Source organism: Poromitra crassiceps (assembly GCF_964638095.1).
Source record: "Poromitra crassiceps genome assembly, chromosome: 22".
Classification (NCBI taxonomy): domain Eukaryota; kingdom Metazoa; phylum Chordata; class Actinopteri; order Beryciformes; family Melamphaidae; genus Poromitra; species Poromitra crassiceps.
This window is the reverse complement of record NC_139647.1, coordinates 13,342,718-13,358,934: the sequence shown is the minus strand read 5'-3', so window position 1 is coordinate 13,358,934 and position 16,217 is coordinate 13,342,718. Positions and strand designations below refer to the sequence as shown.

Here is a 16,217-nt window from a genome sequence, read left to right as displayed (position 1 = left end):
AACCACGCCCAAAACGGGGGGAAACAAAAACTCCCCCCCTCCCAATCCTGGCGTTCTCCTATGTCACGTGTTGCACACAAAGATCATATATACGGAAGATGAACACTCCAACTTACTTCCTTGACAGCTAGATCCACATTTTTCTTCTCACCAATTCTCAATGGCTTCAGCTTGTTTTGCTCGGGAGTACAAAAAAACTTTAATTGTTTTTAACATTTGTTGTCTGCGCAGCCCCACCACACAGCAGCTTTTTAGCGATGTTTAATTCAAGGAAAATGACGCTGGTGTATGGAAGTGAATGGAGAGCTTTCCCCCCTGTGGTGGGCGGGGCCTATTTCATGCAGTGTCTCTAATGGACCTGTAACTGTATGTGTTCCCTCTCTCAGACAGGTGTGGTGGAGGTGAACAAATCCCTCAACAGAGAGCGGGTGGCCGAATACAAGCTCACCATCACTGTCACAGACAACCCCGCGGACCCCCGCATCGCTCGCAGGGTACTCCTCTACACTCTCCCATACACATGCTGCACACACAATCACACACGTTTGCACACACACACACACACACACACATAATAATCATATTTCTGCCAGTGACATAAAAATTAATTAAAAATTAATTAATTAATCGGCAAATAGGTCAAATCGACCCCATCTTATTTAGGGGGGGGTGGGACACCACTCTTCTTGGTTGCAGCCCCACTTTGTAATTTAGGCTGTTACGGTACAACGGGTGTGTTTTTCAACGTTTATGAGTAGCTTTTATGGGCCCAAGAGTCATTCAAATCTAATTATAAGGATTACATAAACAGTGTTTATTTTAATGTAAGCGCATGATAACTCCCCGAGCTGGAGTGGAATATACTTGCCGCCACAGACTATGGCAAAGGTGAGAGCAGCTCTAACCACGAGCTGCAAACAACAGTCAACCGCCGCCGTGTCTGTTGACCGCAGTTAGGTGCACACAGCACACCTTGTGCAGAACACAGCACATCCCTACATGCCCACAACAATTGCACTTGAGCAAGCTGTCTCTTTCAAGGCTGATCATCTAACAGCAGTGTCTCTTTTGATCTCTTCCCCCAATCCTCTCCTCTTCTTTCTTCTGTCCCACATCATCTACTCTTAACGCCCCATACCTCCTTCATCTCCCCCCGTGTTGTTCCCTCCTTCTGTCTACTCCTTCCCACCAGGACTCAGACCTTTTGGTGATCACCATTCTGGATGAGAACGACAACAGGCCCATATTCACCAGGACCAGCTACAGAGCTGAGATCGCTGAGAACTCTGGAATAGGTATAGCACCGGGCCTGCTGTCTCTCTTTGTCTCTCTCTCTCCATCTCTCTCTCTCTCTCTCTCGCTCTCTCCATCTCGCTCTCTCTCCCTCTCTTCTCCCTTAAAGCTGCCATAGGTAACTTTGGAGAAATGAGCAAGAATTGGAAAGTATACAACAACAAAAATCCCCTCTCTCCCCATAACTCCTCTCACTGTACTTACACCATAGCTCCTCTCACTGTAGTAACACCATAACTCCTCCCATTGTAGTGACACCATAACTGCCCCCATTGTAGTAACACATACACTGATGCAAACATTTGTTGAGCAAGGTGGGAGAAAGAGCTGTTTTGATAGCATTGGTGAAATTGTATAAATCCCAACCCTTTTAGACAAAACACTGCAGCTTCGCTGGCTCAGTCTAGTTGTTACACAAATATTTACTGGCAAAGTTTTTTTTTTGGCACACATAGATCAGCTAGCGGTTGGCTGACTGACCTGAATGTGGCTCCTTCCTGATAAACATGTCTTGTTTCCCCGTGGGGAAAATAACTCGACTGGTCAGGACTGGACTAGAAGAATGACCGTGTGTGCACATGATTGACGGGCAGTAGGTTGACCTGCTCCCAGAGAGCTTCCCTTGATTGGTTGAGGCCTACGGGGAGCGGGGAGATTTTGGAGAGCCTGAACCCAGAGGGAGGGGCCTGGTCTTCTCTCAGACCAGTTGAAAAACGGATAGCTTGAAAAGGTGTTGTGACATTTTTGTCAAATAATACAAAAAAAGCTTTAAATGGACCCATCTGTAATAGCAGCACAGCGCCCCCTGCTGAGACATTGTCTATACATTTACATTGATCGTGAAGTGAAGAGATTTGTTTATGACACAATACAGACCTGTTAGAAAGGAACCACAGCACAGTGGCTCTATGGTGATTATAAGAGATACCAAGCCAAACCATGCATCCCCATGGATTTCTGTCTGTCTGTCTGTCTGTCTGTCTGTCTGTCTGTCTGTCTGTCTGTCTGTCTGTCTGTCTGTCTGTCTGTCTATCTGTCTGTCTGTCTGTCTGATTGATTGATTGATTGATCTGGTAAATGGCTGGCTGGCTGGACAGATGCTAGATAGTTAGTTGATTGGAGCTGCTAACTGTAAATACATCTAAACTGACTATAATATTTTGACACTGACTATAATAATTTCCACCTCTCATTCATCACCTTTCAACCTCTCTCTCTCTCTCTCTCTTTCAGGCAGTACTGTAACAGTGCTGAACGGGCCAGTTCTGGCTGAGGATAAGGACATCGGACCCAATGCTGTCGTCAAGTACCGCCTGCTGGGAACCAGGCTTAACCTCTTCACTGTGGACAACAATACTGGTAAGACAGTAAAGACACACACACCCACACACACACACACACACACACACACACACACACACACACACACACACACACACACACACACACACACACACACAGCAATTGCCAGTCTTTCATTATCACCGTCCTCTGTATCTCCGGCCCAGGTGTGATACATGTGGGGGCTCAGCTGGACCGCGAGGCGTTCGGGGACCCCCGGGTGGAGCTGTTCCTGGTTGGGGAGGACGTAGGGGGTTTAAACAGCAGCGTTCCCCTCACTGTCACCATCCTGGACCAGAATGACAACCCACCTATCTTCAGCCCATCCAGCTTCACTGTACGCCTGCCTGAGAACAGCCCCACTGGTGCGTACAGTATGTGTCTCCGTCTGAGTGGGTTGAGTGGAATATTGATGACAGATCATTCTTTAGTGTTTCTTTTCACCTGGTTTGTGTACCAGGTGGGGGGGGGGGTTTAGCACATCAGGATGGTTCAGACCAGAGCAATCTAGAGAGAGAGTAGCGTCAGCAGATCACCAATATGCGTGACTCATTAGCCAATGAACAGCCAGGAAGGGATCTCGCGCTACTTTTGAATGCTAAAATGAAGCTGATAATGTACAATTTGATTAAAAAAAAAAAAAAAAAAAAAACTTTTAAAGTACAACACAAACTGTCCATTTTGCTGCAACTCGACAGTGCTGCTTAATCCAGAACCTTACTTCCTGGAACTCTTGAGAGTTAAAAAAAAACGGGTCCATTGGAGTGAATGGAGATTTCGTGACTCTTCTATATACTCTGGTTCAGACTATGTCAGGTAAACTAAAAAAAATAATGTTCCTGTGATTGTCTCTACACTTAGTTCCATTATATTACCTTGTGTGAGAAACCCTGCCCATATAAGAGTCCAACACACTGAATCCCAACCAGCTCCAGGTGGTGATCCTGCACTTTGACTTGGATTTAAGTGTAGGTTTAGGTTAGGGTAAGGGTGAAAGTTGCTCATGTAGTGATGAGAGTTAAGGTAAGGCAGGTAAGATTTTAAGGGGCTGTGTCTCTCATTACCCTCTTGTCTGCCTCCTGCTGTAGGTGTGGTGGTCACCCAGCTGTCAGCTACAGATGCAGACTCTGGCTCCAATGGCTGGCTGGTCTATCGGCTGGAAAGCGGAGCTCAGGACCGCTTCATCGTAGACTCCCTCTCTGGCGCCGTCCTGGTGGGCAACGCCACCCTCGACCGCGAAGAGCGCGGGTCCTACCGCCTGGTCATCGTGGCGAGCGACCGCGGCACGCCCCCTCTGTCCGGCACGGCCACTCTGACGGTCATCCTGGACGACGTCAACGACTCGCGGCCCCGTTTCATCGACCCGGTGACCACCATCAACGTCAACGAGTCCACGCTGCCCAACGAGGTGGTGGCCACGCTGACCGCCGTGGACCCTGACCTCCGACCCCGGCTGGAGTATTACATCATCTCCGTGGAGGCAAAGGATGATGGGAACAACCCTGTGGATGGCCTGCAGGAGTCCTTTGGCATTGACTTCCACACTGGTGAGACACGGATCACACATTCACACTAACTTACAGCTGAATCGCAGTTGTCAAAGACCTCCTCAGCCTTCAAAATCTCCATCTAGAAAAGTTGCCTCTGTCTGACAACGTTGCATACCTGATATGCTAAATGAATGTCTGTTTTACATTTGGGGAAATGATTGGCTGCTATTCTGTGCATTTTTAGGCGCTGTGTTTGTGCGCAAGCAACTCAAGAGAGAGCAGGTGGCCACCTTTGAGATCATCGTGTCTGTCCACGATAATGCCAGTGATGTTATTGACCAGTCGGTCAGTGTTCCTAATGGTAAGACCGTTTTCCAAGATGAAACCACATCGATTTCCTTATATTCTCATGCTCAGAGTTCTAATTCACTCTCCTCTGCTATCTATTATTTCTCGTCTCAATGTCACCTTCTCCTCCATAGCGAGACTAACTATTAACGTGTTGGATGTGAATGACAACGCTCCACGTTTCCGGCCCTTCGGAGTGACCAGCTTCACGGAGAAGATTCTGGAGGGAGCTCGGCCGGGCACCACGCTGCTGTCGGTATCAGCCGTCGACCCGGATAAAGGCCCCAACGGCCAGGTCATCTACCAGCTGCTGCACGTGCCCCGCGGGGGATACGTCAGACTGGAGGACCCTTCCACCGGTACTGTACGACCCACCAGTACAACTAGAACTTGTTGCACGTTCAAAACAGCCGTGAGCAAATTGTCCAAATTCAACAGCTGTCAGGGTGAAGACGTCCATTCCTTTTTTGCTTCTGATTTAGGATACATTTCACAACTTGTGTGCTGCTGCTCATGCTTTATACAAACATACAGACCAAATCAAAATATATTTATTGAGACAGATATCAAGTGCTCAGCAAAATCCACTGTAAGTAGTGCCACTGTACGTAGAGTTAGGCTAATATATCAGTTTGCCTAGAGATAATCAAGCCAATATTCAAATTAAATTCAATCAAAATCAGACTTTGGCCAGTCATTGCTTCCCGTTGTCCATATGATGGAGGTGAGGATATGATTTCGATCAACAGCTTCAGGGTTGCCAGTCTGGAATGAAATCTGCCTCACCATGCCATATCAATCTGATTACCAATCTAAGAATTGTATTTCATTCTGGGTTGTACTATAACTACCGATGTGTGTTTTTTTCTCCAGGTAAAATCATAGCTAACCGGACGGTGGATTTTGAGCAGGTACAATGGCTTAATTTCACAATTCGGGCGCAGGACCACGGCAGCCCTCCAAACTCTGCTGAGCTGCCTGTCTACCTGCGCATAGTGGACGTCAACGACAACAACCCTGTGTTCACACAAAACTCCTATCAGGTACCTTATCAGAGCTGTAAAGAAACAAATTACAACTACTGGACTTAGTGCTTGAAGTCAAGTCAAGAGACAGAGAGACAGAGAGAACGGAAGAAAGGAGGATGGAATGTGGGGGAGGGGAGAGCAGGAAAAGGGAGGAGGTGGGGATGGACCAGAGGAGGGAGAGCGGGTGGGGGTAGGCTTGTGTTGAGTGCACTGAGATTAAAACAGTCATTCTGGACTTTACCGGCAAGAAGTCCTATAGCGAAACAAAAATGTGTGTAACTGCAAAATGAGCGCTTGAGTATTTTTGCGAGAGTCATCTCTAGCTAACAGCACTGTCTCAAGTAAAATAAAACCGAAAAGTACCAGCATTAAAAGTCCCACCATTCTTACCCTCGCCAGTGTCCTTGAGTGTGTGTGTGTGTGTGTGTGCCTCCGATCGTAGAAGCCGGTGTTTGAGGACGTGGACCTGGGCACCGTCATAGTTCAGGTCGGCGCCACAGACGCAGACTCCGGCCTCTTCTCCGTCATCGAGTACAGCCTGGTCGACGGCGAGGGCAAGTTTGGCATCACTCCCTCCACTGTGAGTTCACCCACATGTCAGCGACGCCCGAATCAGCTGACTCACTCAACACAGCCACACACACACACAGCCACACACACGCACACACACCTACACACACACACACACACACACACACACACACACACACACCCTGCCTTTGTTTATCTGCTTTGCATTGTGCAGGCAAATTAAATGGTAATGTTACAGTCGGACAGGCCCCGACAGAATCTGCTGCCTCTTGCTTTTGGATGCCTAGCTGATCATCTGTCACATTTTCATAGAGATGTTCTGCTCGTCTCTAGTGCTGATTGTTGTAACACAATAGTGACTCAACTTAGAAGCAGATCATGCAAAGCTTTTTTCATTTTGCTCTTCTAAACAGCCGGTGTCTGCTAGCTCTTTCTGCTGCACAGGATGTGATGCTGTAGTTTCCACTTTGTTTGGAATATATTAATAATTATTATTATTATTAATTATAACAGGGGTGCCCAACCAGTCGATCGCGGTCTACTGGTCGACCGCGGACTAATTATGGATCATAATACAATGCAATTCCAAATGCACTTTTATTTTAAAAGTAGCCACACAGTGAGAAAAAAGAAAGTGAGAAAAAATAAATCATGTATTGGGGGAAAAAAAAGTGATGTATCGATTTAACATGCATCGAGATGCATCGATAATCGTAATCGAATCGAATCGTAGCCCTCTGAATCGTAATCGAATCGAATCGTGAGGCCAGTGAAGATTCACAGCCCTAATGTCAAGTGGTTGTGGGACAACGAGAAAGTGTTGTGAGGTTAGTTACTGCAGGCGGGAAACGATGTGTGTGCGTTTGCGATGTTGAAACTGGACTGGTAGATCTCGGGAGGCTGGCTACTTGAAAAGTAGATCTTGGGTCAAAAAAGGTTGGGCACCCCTGATATAGAAGAACCGGGTAGTTAGCATGAGCAGCAATAGCCACTATGGCTGAACAGAAGAAGAGAAACACCTACAGAAAAACTCAGTCTTCATCAAGATGTCAGATATTAAGTAAATAGATAGGATGTTTTATATATATACATTAAATCAGTGCAAACTAAGCACTGTGCTAAATGATGTGCGACAGGCAGAATGCAAGAACTATGGGAACCATTTATTGAAGAGATCTGAGGCACTCGAGAAGGTAGTATATTAAAAAGTCTTTATTCTTAGTTGGCTATCATTTACAGAAAGTTAAAAACATTGCCTACGCATTTCAGCCTCATGGGAAACAATTTGATAATTTATGCAACTGAGGACAGAAGTGTTACTAACATGTTATATCAGTTATATCCTAGTATTAACATTCTTACGGTGAAATTTCTAGTATTAAATTCGAATACATTAAAAAATTACTTGTATAATATTTATTTTACTCTTATTATATTCATTGTAAAAAATGTCTACCTACTTTTGAAACACCCTGTGTGTGTATATATATATCATGCATCATTCAAAAATGTCCATGCAAAAAAAAGTGAAAAGAAATCCGTTTTGGCAAGCTATCAAGAAAAGAGGAAAATGTATTTGCGGTAACTAAGGAGCGGTGTGCGTTCAGAGACGTGTGTGTACTCTTCTAGCATTGTTGAACATCATCCTGCCTGGAAACTCAAACTAAAACAAAAGGCTTGAGTGTGTGTATCAAATACAACCTACATATTTGACCTCAGGGTTCCCTTTCTGTCACACACACACGCACGCGCACGCACACACACACACACACACACACACACACACACACACACACACACACGCACACACACACACACACACATACACATCTTGAGACACAAACACCCCATGGTCATTCTACCACCACACCCTGGGACTTCCTTCCTAATCATCACCCTCCTCTGTGTGTCAGGGAGACATCTACATCCTCTCCCCTCTGGACCGAGAGACGAAGGACCACTACACCCTGACGGCGGTCGCCCGGGACAACCCGGGCGGCAGCCCCAACAACAGACGGGAGAACTCCATACAGGTAGGGGGAGCTGTGATGGTACCCAACATCTACAGAGGTTACAGTGCTGGGGAATGATCTCATATACATGTGTGTTTGAATAGATCCAAATAATGTGTGGATTTACATGTACATAAGTATTCTTCATCCCTTTTGTCTGAATATGATAGCTGGAATGTGCTGATATTTTTTTATAAGCTGTTAGAATGCTGAGGTGTGTGGAGACCCGGATTCAATTCCCGGTAGTTGTACTTCCTTTGTCGTCAGACGTTCCTACAGATGCAATTGGCTGTGTCTGCGGGTGGGAAGCCGGTGGGGTATGAGTCCTGGTCGCTGCACTACTGCCTCCTCTGGTCAGTCAGGCAGGGTACCTGTTCGGGGGGGAGGGGAACTGGGGGGAATAGCGTGATCCTTTCATGCGCTATGTCCTGCCGGTGAAACTCCTCACTGTCAGGTGAAAAGAAGCGGCTGGCTTCATATACCAGGGGAAGCATGTTCTACTCTGCAAACAACTTGATCCAATTTGTGTTTAATACTGAGGTGTATAAAAAAACATTTCCCATATTTGGTCATTTAATTTCTTTTGTGTAAATCGGATTAAGAATATTTCGCTGATTCATGCCAACAGGGAAATTCATAATCATCATATGAAAATGCATATAACCCACATATCCCAAAATACGACCTAAACTAGAATATGAGCTTGTATGTGGAATAATATTCTGTCCTTGTAAGCACACTTCACACGATATACACTGTGCACTTTGTCGACCCATCTGCCTGTCTGGCGCCTCTCAGGTCCTGGTGACGGTTCTGGACGTGAACGATTTCCGGCCGCGCTTCTCGGAGCGAGTGTTCAGCACCGACGTGTTTGAGAACGAGCCCGGCGGGACGTCTGTGATCACGCTGACCGCCATCGACCGGGACGAGGGGGAGAACGGCGTGCTGACCTACAGCATGCAGGGACCCGGGGCCGGTACGAACACAGCCTTATGAGCTCTGCATATTATTCTGAATGAACTGGTCTTGTAAAGTAGGATTATTCACTTCATTATGAATATAATCCACCCTGCAGCTCTTCTTTCTTACCTCATTTGTTTGTGCACAGATACCATGTCGGTGTAGTTTACCCATTTACAGGCGCCCACAGTAGTAATCTGATTACAGACTCCACCTGCAGCCCACATGGGAACTATTTGGGCCTGGGCTTGGGTTTGGTCCAACATTGCTTCCTCTGTCTCTCTAGATGTGTTTTCTCTGGATCCACACACGGGGCTGATTCGTTCCCTGCGCCAGCTCGTGTCTTCGGAGCGTTTCAACCTGACCGTGGTCGCCACGGACAACGGCCGCCCCCCGCTGTGGTCCACCGCCTTCCTGCACATCACCGTCATCGACGTCAACGACAACAGACCCGTGTTTATCAATCCCACCAATGCGTCGTACATCAAGCGCATCACAGAGGTATCTGTGACTTCCTGCGTGTGGAACGCACGTGTCTGTGAGGTGCATGCTGGGAAACTGTGTAAACGCGTTAAATGTGAAAACATTTGTCACCTAGTGGGAAATGTATTTCATCATAAACGGTAACTTTGCAAATCACAATGAATGAATGAATGAACTTTGTTTATATAGCACCTTTCATGCACAGGATGCAGCTCAGAGCTTCAAATTCAGTCGCAAGTTGAAAACACACATACACAAGAAAAGGGAAGATGGTCAGAACAAGGGGTATTACTATTAATAATAGTGCATTTGATCATTTTCATTGGAAAGAAAGTGAAGACAGTGCAGACAAAATAAATAGAAAATAAATAAAGAAGTTACTCAATAAAAGATTAGACAGAGAAAATAATTAAAGATAAACAGACAACCGATAGTTATAGGCTAGATTAAAAGATATGTTTTAAATTGTTGTTTGAAGGCAGGGTTTTCCACAGTTTCAGGGTGTAGCGGCTAAAAGCTAACCTGACGCTGCTAGATGGTTTATTACATAGAACCATCTGAAACTCATCCTTGGAAAACTGTATGGAAAAGGGAGGCACGTTCACATCTAAACCCCGCCCCTAGCTGCCTCTGGACACTGATTGGTCCGGCGCACTGCTGGGTTGGAGTTAAACCAATAGCGTGGAGCGTGACCAGATGGATTTCTCGTGCGATCGCGATCTCGCGAATCCAGCTGCCTCGCAACGTAAGCTCAAAGCAGCATCTCCAAAAGTCTTTGTGGCGACCTTGGGAACACTTAAAAGAGCAGCTGTAGAGGATCTTAGGGTCCATTGATGTTCATGATAACAGGTCTCACCAATCTTCTAGAGGTATTTTGATAAAGAAATGTAAGATTTCTACTCATGATTTTATGTGGAGAGATACTTGCCTGTGTACACTTACTTCACACGAGCAGCACGTACAGCTACTTCCTCTCTTGCCCCCCGTGTGTAGGAGAAGCCGGCCGGCCTGCTGGTGTACAATGTGACTGCGACAGACAGCGACGAGGGACTGAATGGACAGGTGCGCTACGACTTTCTGCAGACCGGCGCAGGTAACCGAGACTGGGAGAACTTCCACATCGATGCCTTGACGGGAGTCATCACCACTGCCGTCAAACTGGACCGTGAGAAACAGGCCCTGCACAACGTGAGTTAAGCATGTACGACGTCATCTGGGTAGCGTGGAGGTAAAGGCACTTGCCTACCGCTGCGGACAGAGACCCGGGTTCAGTGGGCCTTTTTCACAGCCGCCATTTTGCGTCTAAAAGGCAGGGTAATCACAGGTGCAACCAACTCATTCATTAAGGCCCCAGCGCTGGAAAGCCTAAATGTGGACTGGAAGTTGGAAACCCCAATGAATGTTTTGGTGCACCTGTGTTACTTCCTGCCTTGTAGATACAAAATGGCCACAGGTGCAGGTATGTACAGTACAGTAAGTGGGCTGACACTTAACTGTGTGTGACCTGCTCCCTCAGCTCATCATTAGGGCTTCTGACCTGGGCCAGCCGGTGCCTTACGAGACCACGCAGCCCCTGCAGGTGGCGCTGGTGGACATTGATGACAATGAGCCTGTCTTCCTCAAGCCTCCAGTGAGTACAACGCAGATCCATAGCCATTCATTAATTCTGCTCCCAATGCCCAGGCTGTTGTTTTGCCTAAGTGAAAGATTGTGTTGTCGTACATGTAGTCATATAGTATGTGTCTGTTACTCTGTTTCAGCAGTGAACCAACGCAGTAAGAAAACTGCCACGACTGAGATAATGACCACTCAGTATTGTTCTAAAATACCCATATATATATAGTCCAAATGTTTATCATGCAGAAGTTAAGTCAGAGATGTTTTGGGTCTGTAAAACCAAAATGTTCCCACTCCCACTAAAATAGACAAACATTGCAGTGTAAGTTTCTTATTCGTCTCCTCTTGGTGTGTGTGTGTGTGTGTGCGTGCGTGTGCGTGTGTGTGTGTGTGCGTGTGCGTGTGCGTGCGTGTGCGTGCGTGCGTGTGCGTGTGTGTGTGTCTGTGCGTGTGCGTGTGTGCGTGCATGTGTGTGTGTGTGTGTGTGTGTCTGTGCGTGTCTGTGCGTGTGCGTGTGTGCGTGCATGTGTGTGTGCGTGTGTGTGTCTGTGCGTGTGCGTGTGCGTGTGCGTGCGTGTGTGCGTGTGTGTGTGTCTGTGCGTGTGCGTGTGTGCGTGCATGTGTGTGTGTGTGCGTCTGTGTGTGTGTGTGTGTGTGTGTGTGTGTGTGTGTGTGTGTGTGTGTGTGTGTGTCAGCTTGGTGGCCTGCCGTACCAGGTGCTGTCGGTGCCTGAGCACTCGGCTATAGGCACCATCGTGGGGAACGTGACTGGAGCTGTGGACGCAGATGAAGGCTCTAACGCCGTCGTCTACTACTTCATGGCAGGTCAGTAGCTACTGTGTCACCTGACCTGCACGTCCACAGTGCTAATAGCTAACATGCTGTATGAATATGGCAGTGGGATAGTGTAGCTTAGCCTGTAGATTAGCTAGATTCTTGTGTTGTTAGGTAGTTAGAGTGTCTATGTCTTCTTGTTCTGTTCTTTCTTTCTCTCTCTATCTCTCCCTCTTTCTCCCTATCTCTCTCTCCTCTCTCCTCTCTTTCTCTCTCACCTTTCTCCACTCTGCTCTCTTCTCCCCTCTCTCCTCCTTTCTCCCTCTGATCTCTCTCTTCCCTCCCTTCCCATGTATTGTATTGTATTGTATTAAGCCATTCTGCAGTGATTTGATTTGATTCACACACATGAAATATTACAAACCCGGTATACAATATACAATCTTGTTATAAAGTGGATGTGCAGGTGAGGTATGAAACTCCTCTGATGATGATGATGGAATGAAGTTCAAAGCTTTTGCCATTCAGTGAAAAGGTTACCGCTCACCCATCCGTTCCAGACACAAACTTCACTTTGATGAAAGTCTTCTACATTCAAAGATGAGCAATAACAATGATAACGGCTTGAATTGATCTGCTTTTCTTTTCGCTCTAAAGCTGATGCCATCACAATTGTCCCACGGTTCTTTGAAATTGAAACTCCTGAGCCAAAATCCTTTCCATCTCTTCCTGTAGCGGGGAATAGCGAGGGCAACTTTGGTCTGAGTCCAGCGGGAGTGCTGAGGGTGAGGAAGTCCAATCTGGACCGCGAGGAGACCCCGTACTACTCCCTCACCGTCAAGGCTTCCAGCAACAGGAACTGGACTGTCCCCAGGGGTCACAGGGCGTCCCGGGCCAGAGCCCTGGACCCCACCCGAGACCCCACCCTGCAGGAGGTCCGCATCTACCTGGAAGACATCGACGACCAGTCGCCTCGCTTCTCTAAGCTGGACTACACTGCAGGTACCACAGCTGTTCATGCACACGTGTGTCTGTGTGTGTGTGTGTGTGTCTGTGTGTGTGTGTGTGTGTGTCTGTGTGTGTGTGTGTGTGTGTGTGTGTGTTTGATGCTCTTTGTGAATGCAGCATAACCTTTCCCCCCCTGCTGTCTGTCTCAGGAGTTGCAGCGGACGCCAAAGTGGGCTCAGATGTGATCCAGGTGGAGGCTATAGATAACGACGTAGGAAATAACAGTCTGCTCCACTACCGCATCGTCACCATCCGCTACATCAAGCTACAGTCCAATGAGACGAAGGACATGGGCAACATCTTCATCATAGGTGAGCCTCCTCCTCACATGCCATATCATGACTATTTTGATCTATCAGTCTAGTACGGTTTAAATCCCCCAGAAAATCCAGACCTATTTGTTATATTGTTTACGTAGTTAGTGTTTAATATGGGATTTGTTGAAAGAGTCATAATGGAATTGCAATGGGAGAGAATAGTAAGTACTATCATAACCCAAATTTGACCAAATTGAGTAGTTTGGCAAAGAGTGTGCACCACGTGATAAGGACTATCAAAACCATGATATATTTCCACTTTTGTTTTTTGTTTTGCTAAAAGGTGACATCTTTTTTCCATGAGACAAGGCGACTATTCTATAATCCAGACAACCTTGTTGAGTAAAAGATACAGCAGTACATTAAACCAGACACTAGAGTGTCCAATCACCTGTTCCAACTGTTGCCCTCTGGACGGCGCTACAGATCAATTTCCACCAAAACAACCCGATTCAAAAACTGTTTTTTCCCCACTGCCATCAGGTTTCTGAACTCCATGTTCTGTATTTATGTTGCCATATGTCTGTCTATGTACTGTAATGTCTCATGCTGACACAATATTCATGTGCTATAACAATTGCTGTACTGAAAGCAAATTCTGCCAACTTGTTGTGCAGTCCTTAATAAATTAATCTGAATCTGAATCTGAGTGCAGTCAGTCAGCTATGCTGCTTTTGAAGGTTGGACAGCTTCTTTTGCTGTGTACTCCGGTCAACAGCAACACTTTGTCCCGTGACGTCCCTGTAGGTGAGAAGGACGGAGTGATCAAAACCTACGACCTGTTCATGGCCTACGAGCCGGGCTACTTTCAGCTGGAGGTGTTGGTGTACGACGAGGCCGGCCACAGCGACGTGGCCATGGTGAGCGTCTACATCCTACGGGACGACCAGAGGGTCAAGATAGTCCTCAACGATATCCCGGAGAACGTCCGCCTCTTCCAGGACGACTTCATCAACCTGCTGTCCAACATCACCGGAGCTATCGTCAACGTAGATGATATACAGGTAGGTAGTTATTGTGTGTGGCCGTTCTTTTGTTCGTGTTATTGGCTTTTTAATTGTATTTATTTGTAAGGCCCATTGTAACTTTGTTTTGAAGAGTTTTCGTAGTAGTAGTCGTAGTAGTAGTAGTAGTAGTAGTAGCAGTAGTAGTAGTAATGAATGTGTAACTCTGTGCCTTATCCTTCTTTTACCCAGTTCCACGTGGACAAGAATGGCATGGTGAATTATGGTCAGACAGACATGCTGATCCACGTGGTCAGCAACCAGACCAACCGCATCCTGGATGTCAAAAGGTCTCCCATACCTTCCTTTAGAGGAATACACTTGAGTTTTTGGGGGGTGATTATCCCATTGGTCAATTTACCAATTTAACGCTTTATCATATAGTTGATGGTAGTAGGCTCATTGTTCGTGAAAATCTTGATGTGGATTTGGGGACATGACATAGCTGGATAGCTAGCTACTACTATGCTGCTAGTGTTGCTGTTAAACCTAACTGTCAAGGCTGATTCCAACTCCGCTCAGGTGTCTAACGAATGGAGCTGTCCATGGTGCTGTACGTGTGTTCAATCATTTTGGCGACTAATTAGCCATTTTGCCCATTTAGTCGGCCCTAATGACCTCATTCAAAAATCCTGCCCTGTCACCGTCTGCTCAGGGCCCCTGTTGGTACCTGTGCCAAATATGCTGTCAGGTGTCCGAAGAAAATGAAACAGAGACACAGAGATAGATACCTATGTATCTATCTCTGTGTCTCTGTTTCATTTTCTTACATATACCTTATGTATGTATGTATGTATGTATGATACATACATACATACATGAGTTTGCTCATTTTTGTGTAAGATGTGTAAGAGTGTTGATTGATGATGATTTTGGTGTCTATGTTCTCATCACTTAATGGGTAAGGTGACCAACGGGCCAGTCTTCAATTTTCTTTTATTCTTTCACATTTGGCTAGTATAAATCTACCGTTGTCAAGCGATACGGTTCTCTGAATGTGTTTCTCTGACCTCCAGTGTATCTGTGTGCTGGATATATTTGTGGTTTGCAGGGTAATCCAGATGATCGATGAGAACAAGGAGCAGCTGAGGAACCTGTTCAGAGAGCACAACGTCATCGACGTCCAGCCTGCCGTCAGCGGCAAAGTGCCTGACGACATCTCCGTTCTACAGGTCTGTGAGGCTACCTTCATCCACCACCCGACTCTTTTTCACACACTCTTTTTACCGCAGCACTGGACCAGCGGTCCCGCCGGTGTCATGAGATGGAGAAGTCAGGACAGACAGTCACTCACTCACTCGCTCATGGACGTTTAGTGAGTTTAGTGGGGAAGTGGCCGTAGCGAGCGATAGGAAGGTGCTAGAGAGTCGCGGGATTCGAGGCGTGGGTAGAATTAGTGGCTAGGAGGATATGGGTGGTGTTTGGGGGGGAGGGGCCATAGTGATAGGAAGGTGCTAGAGGGGTGGGTAGGAGGATATGGGTGGTGTTTGGGGGGGAGGGGCCATAGCGATAGGAAGGTGCTAGAGAGCCGGGATTCGAGGGGTGGGTAGGAGGATATGGGTGGTGTTTGGGGGGAGGGGCCATAGTGATAGGAAGGTGCTAGAGAGGCGGGATTCGAAGGGTGGGTAGGAGGATATGGGTGGTGTTTGGGGGGAGGGGCCATAGCGATAGGAAGGTGCTAGAGAGGCGGGATTCGAGGGGTGGGTAGGAGGATATGGGTGGTGTTTGGGGGGAGGGGCCATAGTGATAGGAAGGTGCTAGAGAGGCGGGATTCGAAGGGTGGGTAGGAGGATATGGGTGGTGTTTGGGGGGAGGGAAAATAAGTACAGTGGTCTAAAAGGTTTATGCTTGTTTATTATGTTTCAGTTCTATTAACTCTCTCTCTCTCTCTCTCTCTCTCTCTCAGCTGGTCATCATTATCCTGGCTGTGCTGCTCTGCTTGGCTGCCATTTCCTTTGCCACAATGAACTGGCATTATCGCAGAGTGTAAGAATCCTTCCGAAGTCCCGTG

General features: G+C 46.9%; 1 protein-coding gene across 1 annotated transcript in view; it reads left to right on the top strand.

Annotated features, from left to right (window-relative positions):
- Positions 1-16,217, top strand: part of cdh23 (cadherin-related 23) — a gene marked incomplete at its 5' end in the record, with an annotated part of 241,806 nt that overhangs the window by 220,615 nt on the left and 4,974 nt on the right. The window contains 21 exon segments of the mRNA XM_083658386.1: positions 387-494; positions 1,193-1,295; positions 2,527-2,652; positions 2,802-2,999; positions 3,723-4,181; positions 4,369-4,485; positions 4,607-4,831; positions 5,346-5,515; positions 5,943-6,080; positions 7,945-8,064; positions 8,842-9,019; positions 9,290-9,504; positions 10,480-10,674; positions 11,003-11,116; positions 11,799-11,928; positions 12,613-12,879; positions 13,035-13,196; positions 13,950-14,206; positions 14,399-14,496; positions 15,258-15,378; positions 16,113-16,192. Coding sequence (XP_083514512.1) covers positions 387-494; positions 1,193-1,295; positions 2,527-2,652; positions 2,802-2,999; positions 3,723-4,181; positions 4,369-4,485; positions 4,607-4,831; positions 5,346-5,515; positions 5,943-6,080; positions 7,945-8,064; positions 8,842-9,019; positions 9,290-9,504; positions 10,480-10,674; positions 11,003-11,116; positions 11,799-11,928; positions 12,613-12,879; positions 13,035-13,196; positions 13,950-14,206; positions 14,399-14,496; positions 15,258-15,378; positions 16,113-16,192 — 3,581 coding nt within the window.